Here is a 23,192-nt window from a genome sequence, read left to right as displayed (position 1 = left end):
AGTGTTGATTTGTTGATGGAGAAAATAGTTGATTTAGGGTTTCAAGATCCATCGCGAAAAGAGATAAGATTTGTAAATGGATTACTTTTTATTTTTTAAACATTTTTCTAAATAGTATATTACATTAGTTTATTTATTCTTAAAGGAAAAATAAAGAGCTTAAGTAAAAGACCAAAATGCCCCTTATATGTGGGGCACATGGCATGCCTAACGGTAACTATTCCAACGACATCTGTGGAAGAGACAAGTTTAGGATAAAAAAAAACACAATTTTTCGACCAAAAATATACACTCTTTCTATAAATTTTAATATTAATTAACAGTTCCAAATTCCAATTCATGAATATAGTACTATAAAAACATAGAAATAATATGCGACTGTTTACTAATTTAACAAAGGTATTTTAAAGTAGATAAGTACGACAAGCGTATATAATTTAGTTTTCTATCAACAATCTGGGGGAAGTATGATAGAAAACATGACATGTCAAACATTTACTCGTATAAATAATTTCGTATTAAAATGTTGTTTTAGTTGATTTCAAACGTATGTTTATTTAATTTTGATTAGGTATTATACATAAAATAAAAACAAATTATTGAGTAATTTTTTTGAAAAAAATAATGATAAAAAAACGCATTATTAAGGGGGTGTTTGAGATTGTTTATTTAAAACAACTTATGTTTTTTTACAAAAACACTTATAATCAGAAGAGTTTAACTTCTTCAAAAACTTTTTATTATCGATTTAACACCGATATAAGTTGTTTATCCAAATACTTAAAAATGCTTATTACATATACCACATTGAAATAAATCAATAAATTATTTTTACAAACAATTTTAAACAACCCTAAGGATAAAAAATGAAAATAGTCATCGGCCTTATCCAAAATAAATGCATACATCAAAAGTGTCGTGGGAAAATAATAAAAATTAAAATATTTAATTATATAAAATATAAATATTTTTTTGAAAAACTACATTTAAAAAATGGTTTCATATTATTGAATATGAACTAAACATTTTTCGAGTTGTAGGTGTCTTTTAAAAATAAAAATTTCATAATAAATAATTAAAAATTCATGTTAAAATTACCTATATATTAAAAATAGCTTATTTAACTAGGGATTGTGATTTGTCTCGACCCAGTAGGAAACCCGATTCACCCGACCTGAACGGTAGAATCAAACTAAGGGATATTCTTCATGGGTTTAACTGGGGATTTACCGGAGATTGATAGAGGTTTGACCGGGGACGAGATATTAATCCCCGTACCCGCTGGGTATCGGGGCCGGGGGATGTTACTACAAACCGGGGCCGGGGATTACAAAATCCGCCCCATCCCCGCCCTGTTGCCATGCCTATATTTAACAATAACATAAGCTTTCTTAGCACATGTTTAGTTTTCATAAAAATGCGAAAACAACAACTTTTTGTCAACTTATATGAAATAAAAAAACGATTTTATTATCTTAAAATAGACGATTAAGATTGCTTAATGTATTGGGAAAAGTACAATAAAAACCAATGGACTTTTTTGTTTGGAATGATTAAGTCCTTAGACTTTTTTTTTGAACAAATAAGTCCTTGGACATTTCAAAACATGTTAAATAAGTCATTGGACAATTTTTTGGAACAAATAAGTCCTTGGACATTCCAAAACATGTTAAATAAGTCATTGGACAATTTTTTGGAACAAATAAGTCCTTGGACATTCCAAAATATGTTAAATAAGTTCTTGGACAATTTTTGGAACAAATAAGTCCTTGGACATTCCAAAAAATGTTAAATAACTCCTTGGACAATTTTTGGAACAAATAAGTCCTTGGACATTCCAAAAAATGTTAAATAACTCCTTGGACAATTTTTGGAACAAATAAGTCATTGAACAATCCAAAAGATGTTAAATAACTTCTTGAACTTTTATAAAACATGTTGGATACATTCTTATGACTTGTACAACTAGTTAAAGTGGTAAAATAGTGAAAAAAATCCCGAAAAAAACTCAATGAACATTCATATTTTAAACGATTAAGCCCCTAAATATTTTTTGAACCAAAAATATTTAGATCCATAAAATTAAACAAATATAACAAAAAAGTACTTACATTAACAAAAAAATAATTACATTTACAAAAAAATAATTACATTTAAAAAAGATTTTTGATAAARTTTATTTTAATTAAAATTAAAATATATTTTGTCAATGATTTTTTAAACAAAAAAAAATAATTATTATTAAATTTATTTTAATTAAAAATATATATATCATGTATGTGATTTTTTAAATTAAAAAAAGATTTAAAAAGATTACTGGTGAAATTTATTTTAATTAAAAATAATATATTTTATAAATTTTTTTCAGTTTAAAAAATCACTGACAAAATATTTTTTCGGATTTTTTTCACTATTTTACCACTTTAACTAGTTGTACAAGTCATAAGAATGTATCCAACATGTTTTATAAAAGTTCAAGAAGTTATTTAATATGTTTTGGATTGTTCAATGACTTATTTGTTCCAAAAATTGTCCAAGGAGTTATTTAACATTTTTTGGAATGTCCAAGGACTTATTTGTTCCAAAAATTGTCCAAGGAGTTATTTAACATTTTTTGGAATGTCCAAGGACTTATTTGTTCCAAAAATTGTCCAAAGACTTATTTAACATATTTTGGAATGTCCAAGGACTTATTTGTTCCAAAAATTGTCCAAAGACTTATTTAACATGTTTTGGAATGTCCAAGAACTTATTTGTTCCAAAAAAAAAAATCCAATGACTTAATCATTTCAAACAAAAAAGTCCATTGATTTTTATTGTACTTTTCCCTAACGTATTTAGTATTTTGATAACAATATCTGAAAACCTTATGACAATGTCTGCCATTTCTATATTTTAATTGGTAATTTGAAATTATTTATTTAAAATAACACTTTCAATTTTAAAAAAGCAATATTTTAATAAATGGAATTTTGTTTTATGATATAAAGTCATTTTTTTTACAATCATATTGGACCGTCATAAATTATTTTTTGGCTGATGGTGAGTGTTTGTGCTAGCTGGTCAACTTCTACATACCTCAATTGATCTCATAAGGTCTTGGAAAACACACATAAAAATCTCTAATGGCATTGGAGGGACTCGGACTAGTGACCTATGAAAATGGAGCCCCAAAGGTCCAAACTTTTATCATCAATTGAGTTAACCCCTTAAAGTCAGCTTCATCGTTGAAAAGATTGAGGAGAATTCCACACACATTGTCAAGAATTTAGGCCATAGGTTTGGTGGTGGGAGTGAAAAGAAAAATTAGCGACACTGTATGTTTAGATATGTTTTGAGTTCTGGACGGGAGCCGAAAAGGAGAGAGTTTGATCAACTAAAGGAAAATAAGAAAAATTTGTTGGGAACTTGGTCTATCTATTACTAGATTAACGGAAAAAAGTAAAGAAAAACGAACCAATTAAGGCAAAACCCTATTATAATACTTTACAATTCCTTAATTTTAGTACGTTTTTTGGGTTTTGGAGACATAATGCAAAGTTGCAAAGAACGCTAGCATCAAAACACGCTACTGGTATTTGTTGCACCTACCATCTTGGATTTGGTGTAAATTGTTGAGATTGTTATACTTAGGGGTCGTTTACTTAACATTTACTTAGAAATTGCTTATCAGATAAATTTTTTTATCGGATGAAGATGAGAAGGAAGGGCCAAAAATCTTACCGGGTAAGAGCGATGAGAATGATGGAGAGTCTTACCCGGTAAGTGAGAATAATGACTGTTACCCAGATAAGTGCTTACCTAGTAAATTGTTGCATTTGATATGTTTTGATGTACTAAAATATTGTGCATCAAAATAAATCATAGTGTTAACTTTTATGTAACACTTACCCGGATAAGCGTTTGGTAAACGACACTTTAGGTTACTATTTGAATCATGTTAAGAGAAAAAAGCTTAATTTAAAAATAGAATTGATAAAATAAAATACTGTGATCCAAATTGAATGTCATGAGAAAGAAACAGCACAACAGTTAATTCTTTTTGTTACAAAGGAGGCCAGAATTCAGCCTTTTTCACCTTCGATATACTTTCCAACACAGCCACTGGTGACACGTGTCCCATCACTGTTACCCTCTTGCTTTCGAGATCTACGCTATACGACGTCACTCCTGTAATTAATTTTCAATTTTCAAGTAAAAGTAGAAACACAAGAAATTTATTTTTTAAGAGCAAATTGGTAATTTACATTATCAAATAATAATTTATAAAAATCAATTCCATATAAAAAAATGATTGCATTTAAATTTTGATTTTGATTTAATTTTTTAAACTTTAATTTATGAAGAAGAAGTAAGTAAGTAATATATTAAGTAGTACCTTCCATTTTGGATAAATGTTTCTTGACCTTACCAGCACACCCTTGACAGTGGATGGAGACCCTCATCACCACAACCTATCAACAACAACACACATTCTTTTTGTCACTCGACTACAACTCCTATCTTTTTTTTATAAACAAACCCATCTATATATATATATATATATATGACCAATGGTTTTTCATGAGACCCGTAAGATCAATTTATGTTCATTGATCAACTTTATAAACTAATGATCTAATGGTCTAAAGTTGTACGGTGACAATTTTGTGATTATTAAGAAATCTCATGGCAATTTTGTGATTACGAATGTTCATATTGTAGATCTAATCCAAGGGTTGAGAATTGGTCTTACGGGTCTCACGAAAAACCTTTAGTCTCACGTGAAAAAAATAACGTGGCAAGAAAGTAAATAATTCTGTTGTCGAACCGAATTACATAACAACCGTTAGGAAAATCTTCGATGAAGGGACCTGAACTAGTGACATTTGCTCCAAAACCTCGACCATTACTTATTGTATGTAAGCTAACCCCTCAAGTTGTTAAATTGTTAATGGGGATAACTTTAGGATCTGTCTTATTTTCGTTTGATCGACTTAATGACTTATCACTCAACTACTAAACAGTGTTTTCTTCGGTTTAATTTTATAAATTGTTGAGTATGATAAACCACCATGTATCTATGAGGCTATCTTATTTCAAAGTTAAGAAACAACCCCAAATGGGTCAACTAGAGAAGCCCAACTACGGATGCAAATGATTTTCGTTGTCAATGATTGAGAACCTAGAATAATAATAAACTCAATCGGTAAAACGGTATGACACCACCATCTGGAGTGCCCCAACTGTATTGGTCTCACGACCATCATGGTGAGGTAAACCACGTCCTATGGGCATGTGGGTCTGAACCCAAGACCTCTAATTCATTCCGGAAGAATACCTAACTCTCCTTAGATAATCTAAGTTGTGTTCTAGAATTTGTTGTGTTCTAGAATTAATCTAAGTTGGTGTATTAATTGTGTATAGGCTTTGATCTCACTTTAGAGCAACACCAAAATGAACCAACAAAACATACAAACAACATACCTGAAAGACTTGGTTGGCAGACGATGAGGGGAGGGCATTTTGGTCCAACTTCACACAATCATGACGATCCCGTCCCACAGAAGATGAAATGATGCTGTCACTGCCCGACGATGGTCTCCTACTCGCTGGAACAACAAAGCCACGACGCTCTGCAAGCCGAATGTATTTGGTGTTACTCAACAACCTTGCACGTTCTACCAAATTCCGGTCAGTTGACCTACGTGATAAAATCACGGACCGGCAATCGGGTGTCATGCAAGATGTTGTTAACTCAAGTGACTGACACATGAATCCCCTCATCTTCTTACTTGCTTTCTTGTTCATGGTTGAAACACACACACAACACAAAGACAACCTTGTGTGAGAAATGGTAAATATATACACAGAATTACCGGCATGTCAGTGTTACACCAGCCATATTTTAATTGAATGCAGCAAATGTTTATCTACCGGAAAGTGTCTACTTTCTTGAAAATTTATTGCATGCCTATATGGAATATCGATAATGATGTCAGTTTGGCCCAAGAAAGTGAACAGTTCAAATTCAAGAAGCCTGATCACCACACAAAATGTAAAGCAAGTTGGAGCATACGAGTAGGACGTTATACCCACATTGAAAATGAAAGAATTAAGAGCCTGGAAAGCTAAGCATTCCAAAGAAGACCTAAAATTTGATATATCAGAATGGAGAAAAGTTACAAGATAAAATACATATACAAGTAGCTAGGGTTTTACTGTACAATTGTCTGTTTAATTGAGTGGGTGCAAATTTAAAACTGGTGGTGGGAAGACAGTTACTGGAGATTAGAAGCATTAAAGAAAATAAGACAGTTAAGGTAAATAGATTCCTGACAGTACTACTGTTCCTGATTCTCTCAGGCTTTCACCTTTAATAGTACAATGAAGTTTGACCTATCTTTAAAATCCCCAATTATAACTGGTTTTTGTCTCTACGGGGCTGGACCTAGTGTCTGGGATCCCATGAATTGGTACTTGTTTCAGATCAGACTGAGTTGACTCGTTTTGTCTTACTCGTGTTGACTCAACTTGAACAGGAAAGCAGCCCTATAACCACAAGCTTCTGTTCCCAGGCAGGGCAACTATTATTGCATCCAGTGCAATTTTATAAACCGAGAAGAATGCCCAAGGAAGAAAATGGGACATATGGTAGCCTAATGGGCATTTTTCATCAAGTATGAGGTCATGTTTGTCTACAGGATGGTGGTCTCACTAGACCCAGGTGGCTACTCGCACTCGGTTACCCCTCCAGCCAGGGCTGGGATTCCATGCATAACTCGGGCCTCAGGTCCGGGGTTAGGAATAGAGATCGCCAAAATCGGACCCGGTTCCCGACCTAAATCTTAGGATTGATTCTAGGCCCGGTAACCGGCCCTGGTCTCATTGGGCTGGCCCCAAATCTTGTCCCAGGCATGGCCCGGTTTAAAAAAGATTTGAATCTTTTTTACAGAAAAATAGTATGCAACTATGCATTACGAATATTAAGATTTGGCATTGAAATACACTTTAAATAATACATTTACTTGAGAAAATCTTGAAAAACTTGTATTATAACTTATAAAAACTTACAAATCTTTTTTGAAGAGTCGATCCTATATATAACCAGTCCTAGCCCGGGCCTCTAAAGACCATAAAGCTTGTAACAAGATCCCGGACAGTCGAGCCATAAACGGTCCTGGGTGAGGCCTCTAAGTTAGGGGTTGTTTAAAATTTTCCATCAAGTCCTGTATGTGTTAAGTTGTCCGGTCCGAATACATTTGTCTGTCTGTAGGACGAGGAACTGATGGGTTTGAGGGAGGTAAAGAGAGAGAGTTGGATTAATTCTAGGGCATTTCTGGTATTTATTTGTTTGAGGTGGTTTAAAGGGGACAAGTGAGGGGTCTTGGCTTATTCCATATAGTCATTTTGGCATAATGGCTTAAGATTAAGCCATATAGAAATAAAACCTGTATGACTGAACGAATAAGCCGCCCAAACTATTAAGCTCACTAAGTTGCAAGTAAACATTAGTTAAACATGTTAGTTGATCATTGAAAAATCATGAATTAGACTATCATACATTAACAATAGCTTATTTGAGTTTCTTTGTACGGCATGGAAGAGCCTATATTCCAAAGGAATGAGGGGTTCGATTGCTTGGCAGGGACGGGGTAGGAGAATCGAGGATGGGAATGGTGAATCAGGCCCGTCTGTATATGATAAAAGTTGCTCTGAGAATCGAGGGATACCGTTGAACTAAAAGGGGGTCCATTATACTCTTTGTAGAAGAAAACAAATAAGTAGAACTAAACATGGTCCACCCCAGAATCATAATGTGAGTTTGATGGCTTAAGGGGACCAGACAAACCTCTGGCATTCACTATCATGGCCACTGCCTCCGTGTTCTTTTTCATTATGGCAATACCATCCACCACCCGTGTCAACTATACCTACTTCCCCCTTTCTCTTTAAATGCTTCCTTAACAAACAGTAAATTTAGTTTTATCATCAATTCATTAGAACCAAAGTCTTTCTAAAGTTTAAGTAAATAAAATAATCGGTAAAAAGTTTCAAGGGGTGTTTGGGATTGCTTATAAAAACAACTTATTAACTTATTCCAGTGTGACACTGGTAATAAGCACTTTTCAGTGTTTGGATAAACAGTTTATAACGGTGCCAAACCGATAATAAAGAGTTTTTGAAGAAGTTAAATCATTGTAACTTATAATAAGTTGATAAGGACTTTTATAGAAAAACATAAGTTGTTTCAGATAAGCAATCCCAAACACCCCACCCTCTGTATAGCAGAATATTTGACATCTAGGATAAACATGAATTATGACAAGATGGTGACAGCAATATCAGCATAGATCCTGAACTAGTTTGGGATAAAAGACTATGCATAATGAAGCCAGTTATCTGCATCAATGGATCTTGAACAGGAATCGATTATCAAGAAATGGGAATATAATCAACTCTATTTTACAGCCAACCTTTTTGTTGGAGGATCAGTGGACCTATCCCCTATAAATATGAAAAGAATGTGTCGATGGGTAACTCAATTTTCTCCCATGAACTATTTGGCAAAAGGGTCAACGGGTCAGGTTTTACGAATGAAGTTTTTTTATGTGATCCCTATCTACCAAAAAATTTAACAATTTTTCCTCTGAGATTATTAATTCCTAGGATCAATCAGGTAAAAGTTTAAGGACAAGGTGTCACATGTTGACTTCTTGGGTATGGGTACAATTTGAAACATAAAGGAGGCCATTTTAAAAAAGTAATCTTTAAAAGAAAAGATCATACATATGATACTACTATTGAAATGAGCTGGTGAGCATGGTTGCATACTTTTATCGGTTGCATACTTTTATACTTGACCTAATTTTCTACTGTTGAAAAATTACAGTCGCTAATTGCAGAGGCAATCGCACACAAATGGTACATATGTTTACCTAGCAAGCTCACTGTGCTGCAGCCCAGAAGGAAATTCTTGGTCAGAGGAGTAACTTTCTCGGGCTTCATTGAAATTTGAACTTTCAACAATATTAAGACCTGCCACAAAAAGTATAAGCACAACGATGAAGGTTTAACATATTCTAAACTAGGTTACCAAAAGCCTGTTCTCCAATAATACAACCTCTTTTTTCAATCTAATTAATGTACATAGAATGAGCTCTACAATACCAATAACAGATGTATGGATCTCATCCAAAGACAAGGCACTCAGAGTCCGAATAAAATGGGGTCCTTTGGTTAAATGACTTTATGACAGGTTTGAGAATGTCACTTCCATACACAAGAATGCCTAGAAACCTGTCAGAAGGTCATGAATTTAAAAAGCACTTGTAAGTCATTTAGATAAAGAACCCAGTAAATTTGTGTTGCCCACTGATGCATTATGTAAGGGACCAGTAAGGCATGAACCATCTGCAGACACCTGATGGTGAATCAACCTTAAACCTCATGGATGTTATGTGAAGTTGTTTCTTCAGTTACGCCCCAATATGCAGTATTACCAAAATAAGCAGTCATGCCCTTTAAATAGCCCTGCACATAGTTTTCTTCAATCTGCAATCATTGAACCAGTTATATTTAAAACGGCAAAGTAAAAATAACAACCAGTCAAAACCGCAGTTAGAAGATATAACCTCGACATTTAAAGGAGGAGAAGACAGCCAAGAGAGTTCTTCCACTTGACAAACATCCACATTTCGAGGCAAAAACATAATGATGTTAGGAGTTATTGTTTGAGCTACTTGAAACAATGTGTACCTGCATATAAAGTGCAATTTAGCATGCATGATGATGATTATTATTTGAAGCTCATGAGTCCAGCTACATAATTTGTATAGAAATTTGATTTATTTAGAAGAACAAAAATGGAAAACCTGAATACGACGCTATTAAAAATCCCCCTCCCAAAAAGAGTGTTATTGCTTAGGACTTTTAACATGTTCAAATAAATCGAGACAACTGCAAACAAAGTTTGACAGTGTGTCACAGTCATTAATAGCTGTCCAGATGCATCTAAGATACATCTTAAGTTGAAATAATTAGCCATTTGCCTGTAAACTTCATCATATTTCACTATACAAAAACCACTAAAGTTTCTAGTATAATTTTCAAACCCAACAATTCTGGGAAACCCTTTTCAGTTAAGATATTGGCCACTGTCCATTAAAGATGGCATGGATCAGTTTGAATGTATTATTCTTCTGAGTAAGGAGATGCAAAGTGAATAGGGGTTTAGTGTTTAGAGGCCATTTCTGATTGCATAGTCAACACTAAAACTTGCTTTTCAGCTAATGCAATAGTTAAAAGCTTAAACTTGTAAAAATCCATGAAATGTGGCAAAAGGCGAACAACATCCTGAGAGATTATGGTACAGATAATTGACATGCAAAAGTAGATGCCCTTTTGAAGCAAAACAATGTATCTATCTAAATTTTTTGAAGATGCAAGCTATAAACATGCAAAGTTTAGGCCTTGCAAGGTATAAATTAGAAACTATTAAGTAGTGAAATATGAAGAGTATCAATTTGACATGCAACAGAGAAAAAAAATATTTTATACCCCCAGGCATGAGAAGGAACATACATATATTTGCTATTAGCAACCACTCCATATTCCTACAGATACAACATACAAAATGAATCGGCGAGCAAATTAAGCTGAAGCACACTACACTAGACCTCAATGAATGCTCTGACATCATTAGACTAGTTGAAACTGTTTCTCTTAAGGTTCTAAGTAATGTGCAATTTATAAATATTCCTGCATGATTGTGACCCATAATTTGATGCACAGTATTCCTCTTTTGACTTGCTCAAAACTCTGCTTACTCATGTCTTTAATTTTACCTCACTTCTAAACAATAAAAAGAAAATAATGGCATACCCATCTACAGGCTTCAGTAGGTCAAGAGTGAAATTATCTGCCATCTTATATGATGGACCTCCCCATGGTGGTGAAAGAAATGCTACATTGCCCTGAACAGAAATATGAATCATGATTCAGTTTCAGAGAACATAACAAATTATAATAATCAAAATCTCACATTATTATCACAGCGGAAACATGTAAAAGGTAAGGCTCTACCTAGATATAATCCAAATGCAACTATTTATCTTCCCTAAAAGCTAATTCTTTTATGGAAAGATAAAGAGACACAAATACATTCATAAAAAATGTATACCACAACGGCACAACCACAAGGGTTGTGGTTTAGTGGTTTTGCCAGGATTAGTCTAGGCATAGCCTGGGACACCCTTCCAAAAAAATGCATGCCACTTTAAATGAAACAGGGGTGCTGGGGTGATGAAGTACAAAGGAAAGCTTTAACTGAAGTAAAAAAAAACATAACTACCTTGTATACTGGCATTTGAGGTGACCAAAATTGTTTCTGGCATGGGAACATGCAATCAAATATGGAATTCCAAATTTTCAAGAGCAAGCAACAGAATCTAAGTGACCAAATGGTTTGTGCACTAGTGTTGGGGAGAACAATTTCATCGTTGAGAGTTAATCAATCTAGTGGTGCTAAATACAGACAGCATCAGTCTCCTCTTCATGAATTACTAAGAATCAGTAAGAACCAAATCACCAATAATACCTTTAGGGATGGTGCTACTTGAAGAAAGTCTGCCACGATGAAATCAATATAATTGTCCACACCATAGATCTTTGCATTGTTTGATGCCATTTCAACCTTTTGAGGGTCAATATCTATGGCAACAACATGATAGCCCCTACAGAGTACAAACAAGCAAAAACGAGTATAAATGGTAAAACAAATTACTATCATTCTCTACATCATAATTCATAAGTTAAACAAGTCTTTGCCTTTGGACTCCATAAGCAAAAGGCTTATTGTTTTGGGACAAATATAGCACATGAAAATTTTAATATATTATAATATTACTATGGACAGTGGCGGATCAAGATTTTCAATTAGAATATGCACTACCATAACAAAAAAAATCAGGGCATGAAACTACAGTTATATTTTTACGCTAGAAAATGTGTTCTTGGGTATGCATGAGCATACCTAAGTGACACGACAGGCATGCCCATGGTTATGGTGGTTGTTAAATTGATGATAAACATGTGACCACATAACATCTAGTTTCCTTATGCTTATGTATATAAGTTTAAACCCATTAACACAGATTTCCTACCATTTCTTCTGAGGAGCATAGAATTCATCAACCAATAACCTCAAAGGGGATTCAAACACAAGGATGGAAATGGAATTGTCTATCATTGAGTTCAATATTCAAACCCATTTTTTTCCCTGTGGCCTAAGTTCAATATATAATTATGTTATTTGAAATACATCTGACAACATATCATGTGATCTCAAATAAGAGCTTTTGGACCATTGGCTCATTAAGGGTTCAAGATGCATCATCTGATCATCAGGAGATGAAGCTTCACTAACTTTTTCCTTGTTCGTGAAAAGATGAGTTTGGCTATTTATAAATAAACGTGATGCATCTATAAAAAATGTTAAAAGTTAAATGTTTCTTGTGCAACTTCACAGATACAAAATTTATGTGTTCTCTCAACAATTTATGTCTTATGATCGTCATCTACAAGTTTTAGCAAGTATAAGTATCAATGTTTGTTTTCTGAATGAGAGTGTGACAAATATTGCATGCTTCACATTCTGTCCAGCAAAGAACGTCATGGTCACACTCACTCTTCAAGAATGGAAATGCGTAAATGGATGTCACTCGCCATGGAGGCTATATTTCGGACCACATCCATTATTGTAGAAATCACACCAGTTGTATGGTTCTTTATATAATACACCAACATGGTACTTACAATGCAGCAAATTGAATGGAATTGCCACCCATACCAGCAAAGCAATCTACAACGACTCCACCGGCAACACACCGCTGGGCGTGACGGACTGCAATTTCCTCTGGCGTTACGGAGAACCATCCTTCTTCGTCCATTTTGATACCTTCATCGTACCTCGAAAACAAACTGTACCGTTGTCGCCAGTACTTCACAACCTTTGGACTAATAATAGCTTGTGATTCTTTACTAGCTTTCCATTTCCCCCTAATATTTACTGGTAACATAAATGCAAACAAATTACCCACACACTAACAAGAAAAGGCTGAAAATCAAACACAGTTTTGAGATGATTTTGAAATTGAAATGAACTCTTACCCTTCCGTTTGATAATTTTTCTTCGCTTCTTTGATCGACGACTTGCTCTTGTCATTTCGAAATCTATGGAGTTCAGGTTCAGCTATGTCGCAGAGTCAGAACTCGAGGAAGTTAGAATGTAGAAGAGGCCCATGGGAGCTTTTATATAATGGGCTTCAACTTTTAAAAAGGGCCTTAAATCTTGATTGGTTTAGCCCATTTCACCATATTTTCTAGATTTACCAAAAGAATCAAATACCTAGTGGTGTTTGGAATTGCTTATAAAAATAATTTATTGACTTATTATGGTGTGATATCGATAATAAGCATTTTTGAGTATTTAGATAAACAACTTATACCGGTACCAAACCGGTAATAAGAAGTTTTTGGAGAAATTAAACTCTTCTGATTTATAATAAGTTAATAAGTACTTTTAATTATGACGTTTTGAAACCAAAGTGTTCAATTTTTTTGTATATCGTTACTCTCGAGGGGGATACAAGGAGGGATAGTCCAAGAAAGACATGGAATGAGCAGTTGAGGTTAGTTAGGCGTAACCGTTTTAGACCTTTCTGATGTCATATGAAATCAGATAAAAGTTAACTGTGATAATTTTAAATATTATCAAATTAATGCCATAATAGTTATTGAAGACGCATGATTAAAGTGGCAGACTAGGAACAGGGTTTTGTGACTAACATATACACGATCTATTATATATATAAAAAAATTTATAAAAAATTTATAAAAATAAATTTTCGCAAGTCGGAAGTCAAACAACTCTACTTTGTACTGTCAAATCTACATACATTCCTTTTGCATCCTTCCTCCAGATGAAATATATTGGACTCGTTTGGTTTGTACTTAAAATCTGTTACAGCTTTTGTTGATCCATCCATATAAAACATGTTTTTAATCAAAAAATCTCAACAAACCATCACTTCTAATGTATTTGTGATATATACTTATAATTCAATAATTTATAGTATCTTATAAACCAGATTTATCAAAAGTCTTAAAAACAATTTTTAATGCACAAAGTGCTATACATTTATGCACAAACTCTTAAAAACAACTCATAATGCATTAAATACTACTACTTTATGCATTCAATCTTAAAATCTCTTAATCTACATTTAAAATAACATATAGTCCAAGTTACCAATGCACATTATTACATTTTCTTTTCATGTTCTCAAGATACTTTTGATATCTTTCACTCATTTCTTCACCTTCTCATACCTCTATGTTTTCTCCCACCATCCCCAAGGTGAGATTCAAACCGATATTCACTACGAGTTATTAAAAGTTCTTTCATTCATCTCTAATTCAATTGCTCTAGAACTCTCGATTTCTTGATTCTTTGTTCTTGGTGTAAATCGAACACATTTGTGAAGTCGTTTAAATATGTTGGATTTTAAACTGTTATACAATTTTTTTTCATCGATAGACTGTAATTGAAACCATAACTGTTATTTAATCAAACTGTATTAATATATAAAGACCAAGTGTAACTTATATCATCGTTAAATCTTCTCTAATAAAACCAGTTAAAATTCACTGCGCATTGCGCGAATACATAACTAGTATTATATTAATAAAAATTTAAGAGTTTTTAAAAACTTCCCTAAACATCTTATAAGATTAGTATAGATAAAGTTGCAAACACAAATGATCTTATTGACACATTCAAACATGACTCATTTTATTACTTATTACACTATGTATTCAATCACCCCCTTGGTCTTCCTTCTTCTTCAGCTAAGATAAATGGTTCTCAACCTTTTTGAGGCTTCCAATATGTTTTCTCTCTGCCCAAAAGCAGTAACCCTTATATACCCTTCGCCCCCCGGTCCAAACCCGCTTCCTGGAACCGTGATTATATGGGCTTTCTTCAAAATCTCCGAGAATATATCCCATGATCTTGATCCTGGAAAATGCACCCAAACGTATGGTGCGTTTACACCGCCATATACGACTAGACCTAGTGAACTAAACGTTTCCACCAAGATCTTTGCATTTTCCATGTAGTACTCCACCACCGACATCACTGCCTGAATCCGGTTTCAGAATGACAAAAAATAACAGTTAGAAAAACGCGAAAATGTTTCTTTATCTCTAATTGTGTTGGAAATATAAGCAGACCTTGAAGCCATCTGGGGAGAGACATGCGAGCCCACCGGCTTGGGCAATGCTTGAAGCACCATTGAAGCAGGTGCACACGATGCGGTCAAAGTCATTTATCACGGGAACCTTATTTGCGTAATATAGTTCGTCAGGGACCACGGTCCAGCCTAAACGAACGCCAGTGAACCCAGCAATCTTGGAGAAGGATGAAATTTCAATAGCACACTGCACATGGTACAAAGGTTAATTGGAAAACAAAAGGAAAAAAACTCATAAACTAGCAGATAAAGCTATTGACTGATAAGCTAGCCAAGTAGCCATTGGTTAGTAAGTTAGTTGTTAGCTGACAAGCTACTTTATAAACCAATCATGTTTGGAAAACAATCCGCACTCTTTGGCTATGTTTGGCAAACTAGCTGATAAACCAACTGCCGGTGCTAAAGCTAGTTATGTTGGACGAGAAGCTACCTGCTAGCTCACAAACTAGTCATGTTTGGTAAAAACAAGCTGATAAGCTTAGATATCAATGTAAAATGACCTAAAAGAGCATGTTGAAGAATTAGTTGAAAAAATATAAGGAGCATAATTGGAAATTTGTGAAAAAAAATCCCCTGAAGCTTATGATTAATCAAACAGGGTTTTTTCAATAAGCTCAACAAATAAGCTAGCTTATGGTTGCCAAGCATGGCCTTTGTCAAGAGGAAAAATGAAAGAAAAAATTAGGTTGACTTTTTGAGGTCAAATGGAAAAAATTTCAACTTGAATCTTTGTAGAAACTCTTGAAATTCTAAAGAGAATTCGATAACTACAGAAAATTTCATATCCAGAACTACGAGAAGAAAGATGTCGGGTGTTAATTCCGCAAAAACATCCATACTAATTTCGAATCAGAAAAAAAACCATGTTTGACTGCCAAAGTCAAAGCCTTGAAGGAAGGATGTTTACCTCTCTTGCACCAGGAATTTCATAGATGGATCTGGGACTTCCATCCGTTATATAAACAGAATATGCAGAATCATACACAATAATCGATCCATTCTTTCTAGCAAACTCCACGAGCTGCGTCAACTGTTCTCGGGAGGCTGCATGACCAGTAGGATTATTCGGAGAGCAAAAGAAGATGATGTCAGTTCTTGATGTGGTTGACAACTCGGGAAAGAAGTTATTGTGCGGCCCACATGTCATATACTCGATGTTTTGGTATTTTAATGTTTCGTCTAAGAAGTCTCCTGCCTGCCCGATTATAACGCTTGAATCCATATACGCCTGCTAAGTTCAAAACATAAAACTTTTAAGGGTAACAATGACCATGCACATCTGATTTAAGTGTTTGACCATTGATCAAATGTCTGATACCCTTTGACAAAATTAAGAAAATGTTGCCAATTAAAAGCAAATCATTTATAATTTACAATCAAACAGTCCATTTATTTACACAAACCATACCGGGAAATTAGGATCCTGCACAGCAACTGAAACACTCGATCCCAGAAGCAGCTGCGTTCAGATATTCAAGAAAAAAGTGCATCAATTTATTATCTTTTCAATTATAAATGTTTTAAAACAATTAATTTTCCAAGAAATAAAGAAAAAAACCAACCTGAAGGCGAGATATATCACACTGTGACCCATCTGATACAAAAACTTCTGCATCTTTTACACCTAAACCTTTGTAAAATGACTCTGCAATTGCTTTCCTTAAAGCCTGTAAATTTAATGTGTTGTTAAACGTTGATCCAAAGGTAAAAGGAGTGGATCCTTTTACAAATCATGTCTTGGTTGTACAAAGAAATTACAGCATCCATGATGGTGGACTTTTTCATCGGAGTTTTTTATTCTAATTTTTTCCAAAAAACTGGGACCCACAACCAAAAAAAAAAGCTTGGTGAAAACTTGTAACTGCGCAAGCAAAAAAGCAGGTTTTTCTTGTTGGTCACTTTTTTACACGTCCAAATAGCCAAAAAGCTCTCCAAAAAAACTCCATTGGAGGTGCTCTTTGGAGCATCAGCGATAGTGGAATTTTCCTCCCAACAAAAAAAATGGGACCCACAAGCGAAAAACCAGCTTGTAACAAGCAAAAAAGGTGAATTTTTTGGTGAAGAGCTTTTTTCACAATCTTAGGTGACCAAAAAGCTCCATTATGGATGCTCTTACTTTTGCTGAGACAATCACCGTACCTTGTTCCCTTGCTCAGCACCGTAACCTTTGTATCCTTTGCGTGTTGAAAGAGCCAGTGCATACTTCAGTATACAAATCACTAAAATATTAGTCAAATGACATAAACCTTCTACAGTTAAAAAGATAAAGGGAATATTGTCGAAGAGGAATGCCTTTAACAAAAAAGAAAGATGAGGGAATATTGTGGACCCAAACGTTAGGATCAACAATACCATACACAAGCTGACAGCAAAATGCAGGAAACGAAACAAATACACAGCATTTTTTTAATTTGTTGCTAGGATTTTCTTATTTATCTCGTGAATTTTCAGCAGTACCTCAAAACAAAATGTATGGCTCTTTTATAACAAGAGTCTGAACAGGCGCCACATCCAACTCACCAAATCCATATCACCGACTTTTGGTAATGATAACAATGGACAAATAAGTAATTTCAACTAAAAAATTTACCAAAAAGCAAAAGTTGCAATTTCATGAGACATCTGAAACGGAAATTGTTTGTAGTTCCTATCTAATGGATGAACTATACGTTTGTTTTTGTTGAATGAGTACATATAATAATATAAATCCACTGAAAATTTGTAGAGTTTTTCATCAATTAGGGGACTTGAAGCGAAGTAAGATCAGAAGATGGTTGATTTTTAATCCCTCGAGCTTTTCTAAGAAACTCGCTATACTATGGTTTGAAGTTGAACTCAAGAAAAATAGCTTTAGGACCTGATTCATATTCCCACTCAAAAATATCAACAGAAAATAAAAGAACAGGGGTGAAAAAAGAAAGAAGCATAAGTGAATCACGTTACCTCAGCCATGTTTGAAGTTATGATATCGGGAATTGGCTCAGTGGTATCACCAATCCCGAGCCTTATGATGTTTGCATCAGGGTACTTCTTCATATGTTCAAGCTCCCTTGCTTCTATCTATAATTGCAATAACTTGGAGCCTTAGTTGAAATATAGTATGTCAATATCTATGTACATATATATGTATATGTGTGTGTGTGTTATGCTACGCGTAACTGAAGTTGAAATGCTGCAAATTAAGTATAAGCTCAAGTAACCTCAGGAAACAAATAGTTGTGGCGCAACTTCTCCAAGTTCACATTACGGACAACTTTAGTGCAACGAACAGTGGCTGCACACGATTGTAACATTGCCACAAGTCAAAAAACCATTGGGGGAGGGTAGAGTTAAAAATGAACACGGGTTGTATACCCAAACCAAAAGAGCCCAATATATTCCACTTAGAGATGGGGTATGGGAGGGTGAGATGGACGCAAACCTGACCACTACCTCAAAGAGTAGAGCGGTTGTTTATGTGAAGGCCCCTAACTTACAAAAAGTGTGCAAAAAGAAAGGTAGCCCGAAAATGAAACACGGGTTGTATCATGTATGCATACCTAGTCTCTCATTTGGTGTTGCCAAACTGCACACCGATAAGCAAAACACAATGTCAGGAAATTTTGAGAATGTCATATGAAAATATAGAAAAGCTTCACCTTTACCTGGCTCTAGATTGCAACAAGATTGTGTGAGGAATGAAATTGCAAGTCGAAAACATAGACATGATGCTATCAAGAATTTTAGCTCTAAGAACACTCTTTAAGTTTTTGTGTTATGTGTTGATGGTGAGGTGAGTGGTGCAACTCAACAAGATTTGATGTCTTTATATACACATTAATGGTGTGGGCTTGTAGTACAATAGAATAATGATGTAATATGTCAAGAGGGTGATACGTGGAATTTTATAATAAAATAGTCAATCTTGGTTGCAAACATACGTTCAAGTTCAACTAACAGTTTCACACAACGGTTGGACAAATTGTTATCATATCTTCATCAAATTTTTCCATGCTTCCTTGATGTCACCATCTGACCTTTTGATTTTTCCAAATCGTGATTCAATGAATGCATGCAAATTCGTTCTACTAAAAAATACCACCTTCCTGCTCAAATATTCTCCCACCAAAAAAGGAAGGGACTTCGCAAATCAGTAAATCAAGAACTTCAACTTCAACTCTGTTTGCTTACACCACTTACTAACATCCTCTATTTCACAATCACATCAATTAAAGGGGGCCAGAATATCACATCTTAATTTCTCTCACACGATACACGACAAAATGGAAATTTAAGTTGGTGTCGATGAGTAGCACCTATATCTCTCACGGAAGTTCATCATCCAAACAGACAAAACTTTAAGAAAAGACGCATAATCTTCATGTTGGAAAGTCGAGGGAAGTTTCCTCCATCCACGGCAAGTGCCATTACATACAAGCAGTAATCTAGAGGCATGCTGAATGCCACAGGATGAAGGAATTCATGTTGAAAAGTCAAGGGCAATTTCATCCATTCGGAGCCAATCTTATGACATACTAAGCAGTAACCTAGCAGCATACTGAATTCCACAGGATGAAGAAAATTCTTTGTGTTGGAAAGTCATAAGCAATTTCCTACATTCCAGGCATATCTTATTACATATTAAGCAGTGCACCAGCCACAGTTTGCCAAGACTGAGATCTGGCTGCATACATATTCTATAGGATCGAAGATCATCTCTTTGTTGAAAAGTCAAGGTTTTTTAACCATTAAAGGCAAGTGCTTTTTCTTGCAACTTGCTTAATTTTCTCATATTAAACCCACATTAGAGGTGCTAAATTTCAAGAAAACTTCTGCATAATCTCACCTGATTTCCATTGTAATTTCTGGAATTATATTGCCATGAAAGAGTGTAAATTTTTTAAGTTTCTCCAAGATCATATTCATATCTATATATTTACATTGACTCAAATTACTTCCATATCCATGGGTCAAAACAGATAATTTAAAACCATAATGTAAAGTTATGAACCCAAAAGGCAAAACAAGTAAAATCAAAGTGTTACACACCATGCCCATTTACAATATTATTAACGAACAAAATAAGATGGCTCAGTAGTGGTTTGACAAACTTTGAGACCTACAAATCAATCACATTTTAATTATTGGGACACTTTCTAAATGAAACCACAAAAGGAAAATGTTAAATGGCAAAAACAAATAGGACTTGAGGGCTATAGGGGACAAGGAAGACAACATGCCAGTATTAATAAAAGCTTGACCAATCAAACTTTTAAGTCAACTAAAAAGTCCCTTTGACGTTTAGCGGGAATAGTCAAACCCATCAAATGTTGATCTGTTCATGTACTGAAAACTAGAATTTATAGAAAAGTAATTACATTGTGAGTATTCAAAGATGTCAATCAAGAAAACTCTCTATGGGGTTTTGTTTTTGTGTGTTGATTGTGAGATTAGTAGTAGAATAACACGATTTAATGCCTACGAATGCTCTGTCCTTTGGGGTAGAGGACAGGTTTGTATACATCCCATTCTCCATACCCTACTTCTGTATAGGACATACCGGGTGTGTTTGAATTGGTTTAATGCCTATGAATATTAAAAAAAAAAACGTATTCGATCATAACAAACCAAAAATCAATCCACACAAACAATTCATAGTGTAAATACACAGATAAAATAGTCGATTTTGGTTGAAAACAGTTATGGCAACTCGGTTAGAACTTTTTCTTGTTCAACCCACAATGCACGTAGTAAATTTCTAGAACATTTTGGTATAACTAATCTGATATTGCAATATAATTTCAGAATGTTTCCATGAAGAAGCAGTGAAAATCATGTGAAATTTCTCCAATTTGATATCCATAAAATTTTCTTAAATAAGCGCTTAATATAGTAAACCAAAGAAACAGAATAAAGCACTATGAAATGTGATCAAACAATATTACTACTAAATACTCCAAATTTCTGCAAAAATATTACTATAAAAAGGTAAAAAGATGGCATGCAAATTGTCCCAAAATTGAAATCAAACAAGAATTGAGAAAATCCACATTAACTTAGGCATGAACACAATCTAAACTAGATCTTAGCACATGTAAAATCTAAAACTGATTATGTATTCAATGTTCAAGATTGCAAAGATGGTCGACATGGAAAAAAAACAACTAAAGTGAAGTTAATGTAAAAGTCTATTCGATAAATTAAACAAAGAAATCATAGTCTATGAGATTAAATTATAATCTCATATACCCAGTACGGAAAACTATATAAAAATGGATCAAGAAACTGATCTTGATAAATGTCAACAAAGAACACATCAATTGAGTTTCATGGAAAGTGTCTTCTTTAATTAATGCCACAAATAAGTCCAATACATGGTCTTATTGATAATTAAACCTACTAAATCAGGAACATACCCAGATCATTCAAGCAAATTCAACTCTACATTCACGTACAAGAGCCAATTTATATTCTCATACAAGAGTGAAACTAGACACATAACTAAAATAAACACCATATATATACATATATATATATATATATATATATATATATATATATATATATATGGGTGTCAATGGTCGTTGGTGAAATGTCACGACTTGGTGTGCAGAACAAGAAAAAAAATAAGATGTTATTTTAGTACTTTTGGATAGAATAGAGGATTAGAATACAAAAAGACAATCTATTTTGTGGGTTTAATTGAGTCAATCATCAGAAACTAACAATTCGAAACCCTAACAACCCCATTACAAAATATTCATCATTATTTTGAAATAATGTCGGTGAGAGTAGTAATTAATTCAGAATATGGAAATTGAGGGAGTTCTTCAGTCAAAGCATACCCTACGATCAGATAACAATTGTGGGTCGATTTTCTACGGAAAGAAAACCAACAAAAAGTGCAATTCCAAAATTCTGGTTGCTAGTAGAAGAAGACCCACCAACAGAAAGTGATGGCGACGCATCAATTTTAAAGAATTTCTGCATTTGCCTTCCTTGAAGCTTGTCGATTATGAGTTTCCTCTCTTTTTCCTTTTTCATTTTACCTCCTCCATCCATCCCCAAAATCAGCCAACCGGGACCACCTTACGAACCGCAAATTTGCCTCGTTTTGTCATGTTTATGAGGAAATCAATGTGATCAAAGCTATTCATTCATAACCAAAACGATGGGAGGCGTATCGGGTAATGAAGTGGGGACGGGTATCTTCTTCATCAGATTCTTTTTTTCTTTTTCCTCTGAACAAAGGAAAGGAAAGGAAAAAAAAATTACAATAAAAATTAATAGACTTCTTGTTTGGAATGATTAAGTCTTTGAACTTTTTTTTTAGAATAAATAAGTCCTTGAATATTCCAAAACATATTAAATAAGTTCTTGGACAATTTTTTGAAACAAATAAATCCTTGGACATTTCAAAAAATGTTAAATAACTCCTTGGACAATTTTTGGAACAAATAAGTCATTGGACATTCCAAAAAATGTTAAATAACTCCTTGGACAATTTTTGGAACAAATAAGTCCTTGAACAATCCAAAACATGTTAAATAACTTCTTGAACTTTTATAAAACATGTTGGATACATTCTTATGACTTGTATAACTAGTTATGACTAGTTATAAAACATGTTGGATACATTCTTATGACTTGTACAACTAGTTAAAGTGGTAAAATAGTGGAAAAAAAATCCAGAAAAACCCCAATGAACATTCATCTTTTGAACGATAAAGTGGTAAAATAGTGAAAAAAAATCCGGAAAAAACCCAATGAACATTCATATTTTGAACGATAAAGTGGTAAAATAGTGAAAAAAATCCGGAAAAAACCCCAATGAACATTCATATTTTGAACGATAAAGTGGTAAAATAGTGAAAAAAATCCGAAAATATATTTTGTCAGTAATTTTTTAAACTAAAAAAA

General features: G+C 34.0%; 3 protein-coding genes across 9 annotated transcripts; all 3 read right to left on the bottom strand.

Annotated features, from left to right (window-relative positions):
* Window positions 1–3,959: 3,959 nt before the first annotated feature.
* On the bottom strand, window positions 3,960–6,046 carry LOC112507621 (protein SODIUM POTASSIUM ROOT DEFECTIVE 3-like). The gene is made up of 3 exons (XM_025112270.1): window positions 5,467–6,046; window positions 4,379–4,454; window positions 3,960–4,170 (listed from the first exon to the last, which is right to left on the bottom strand). The coding sequence occupies exons 1-3, from the start codon at window positions 5,788–5,790 to the stop codon at window positions 4,046–4,048; spliced, it is 525 nt and encodes a 174-aa protein (XP_024968038.1). The 5' UTR covers window positions 5,791–6,046; the 3' UTR covers window positions 3,960–4,045.
* A 2,819-nt stretch (window positions 6,047–8,865) lies between these two features.
* Window positions 8,866–13,216, bottom strand: LOC112507535 (trimethylguanosine synthase-like). 7 transcript variants are annotated; one of them, XR_003068536.1, is made up of 8 exons: window positions 13,150–13,213; window positions 12,796–13,048; window positions 11,579–11,714; window positions 11,333–11,368; window positions 10,864–10,955; window positions 9,615–9,738; window positions 9,151–9,534; window positions 8,866–9,018 (listed from the first exon to the last, which is right to left on the bottom strand). XR_003068536.1 is itself a non-coding variant. In XM_025112168.1 (8 exons), exons 1-7 carry the CDS (start codon window positions 13,202–13,204, stop codon window positions 9,421–9,423), a joined length of 810 nt encoding a protein of 269 aa, XP_024967936.1. In that variant the 5' UTR covers window positions 13,205–13,213; the 3' UTR covers window positions 8,866–9,279; window positions 9,404–9,420. The 7 variants fall into 7 exon arrangements, 6 of the variants coding, with proteins under 6 accessions (XP_024967936.1, XP_024967935.1, XP_024967937.1 ...); XM_025112168.1 differs by having other exon boundaries at window positions 8,866–9,279; window positions 9,404–9,534; XM_025112167.1 differs by having other exon boundaries at window positions 8,866–9,534.
* Window positions 13,217–14,762: 1,546 nt separating this feature from the next.
* On the bottom strand, window positions 14,763–19,074 carry LOC112507554 (aminotransferase ALD1, chloroplastic). Its single transcript, XM_025112193.1, has 10 exons — window positions 18,938–19,074; window positions 18,833–18,858; window positions 18,494–18,567; window positions 18,237–18,353; window positions 17,433–17,495; window positions 16,856–16,960; window positions 16,702–16,752; window positions 16,201–16,521; window positions 15,274–15,480; window positions 14,763–15,182 (listed from the first exon to the last, which is right to left on the bottom strand). Exons 1-10 carry the CDS (start codon window positions 18,997–18,999, stop codon window positions 14,886–14,888), a joined length of 1,323 nt encoding a protein of 440 aa, XP_024967961.1. The 5' UTR covers window positions 19,000–19,074; the 3' UTR covers window positions 14,763–14,885.
* Window positions 19,075–23,192: the final 4,118 nt, after the last annotated feature.

This window comes from Cynara cardunculus (genome assembly GCF_001531365.2).
Source record: "Cynara cardunculus var. scolymus isolate 2C chromosome LG 2, CcrdV1, whole genome shotgun sequence".
Lineage (NCBI taxonomy): Eukaryota > Viridiplantae > Streptophyta > Magnoliopsida > Asterales > Asteraceae > Cynara > Cynara cardunculus.
This window is presented reverse-complemented; position numbering and strand designations above follow the sequence as displayed.

Bases quoted from the DNA above. Each gene is read 5' to 3' on its own strand.
- LOC112507621 (XM_025112270.1), bottom strand. From the start codon at position 5,790: ATGAACAAGAAAGCAAGTAAGAAGATGAGGGGATTCATGTGTCAGTCA. The intron at 4,455-5,466 runs GTATGTTGTTTG...TGTTGTTGATAG, and splicing joins CTGCCAACCAAGTCTTTCAG to GTTGTGGTGATGAGGGTCTC. The intron at 4,171-4,378 runs GTACTACTTAAT...AATTAATTACAG, and splicing joins ACATTTATCCAAAATGGAAG to GAGTGACGTCGTATAGCGTA.
- LOC112507535 (XM_025112167.1), bottom strand. From the start codon at position 13,204: ATGACAAGAGCAAGTCGTCGATCAAAGAAGCGAAGAAAAATTATCAAA. The intron at 11,715-12,795 runs GTAAGTACCATG...TGTACTCTGTAG, and splicing joins TCCATTCAATTTGCTGCATT to GGGCTATCATGTTGTTGCCA. The intron at 10,956-11,332 runs GTAGTTATGTTT...ATTTCTGTTCAG, and splicing joins CTCAAATGCCAGTATACAAG to GGCAATGTAGCATTTCTTTC.
- LOC112507554 (XM_025112193.1), bottom strand. From the start codon at position 18,999: ATGTCTATGTTTTCGACTTGCAATTTCATTCCTCACACAATCTTGTTG. The intron at 16,753-16,855 runs GTTGGTTTTTTT...ATCTGAACGCAG, and splicing joins GTGATATATCTCGCCTTCAG to CTGCTTCTGGGATCGAGTGT. The intron at 15,183-15,273 runs GTCTGCTTATAT...AACCGGATTCAG, and splicing joins TCTCCCCAGATGGCTTCAAG to GCAGTGATGTCGGTGGTGGA.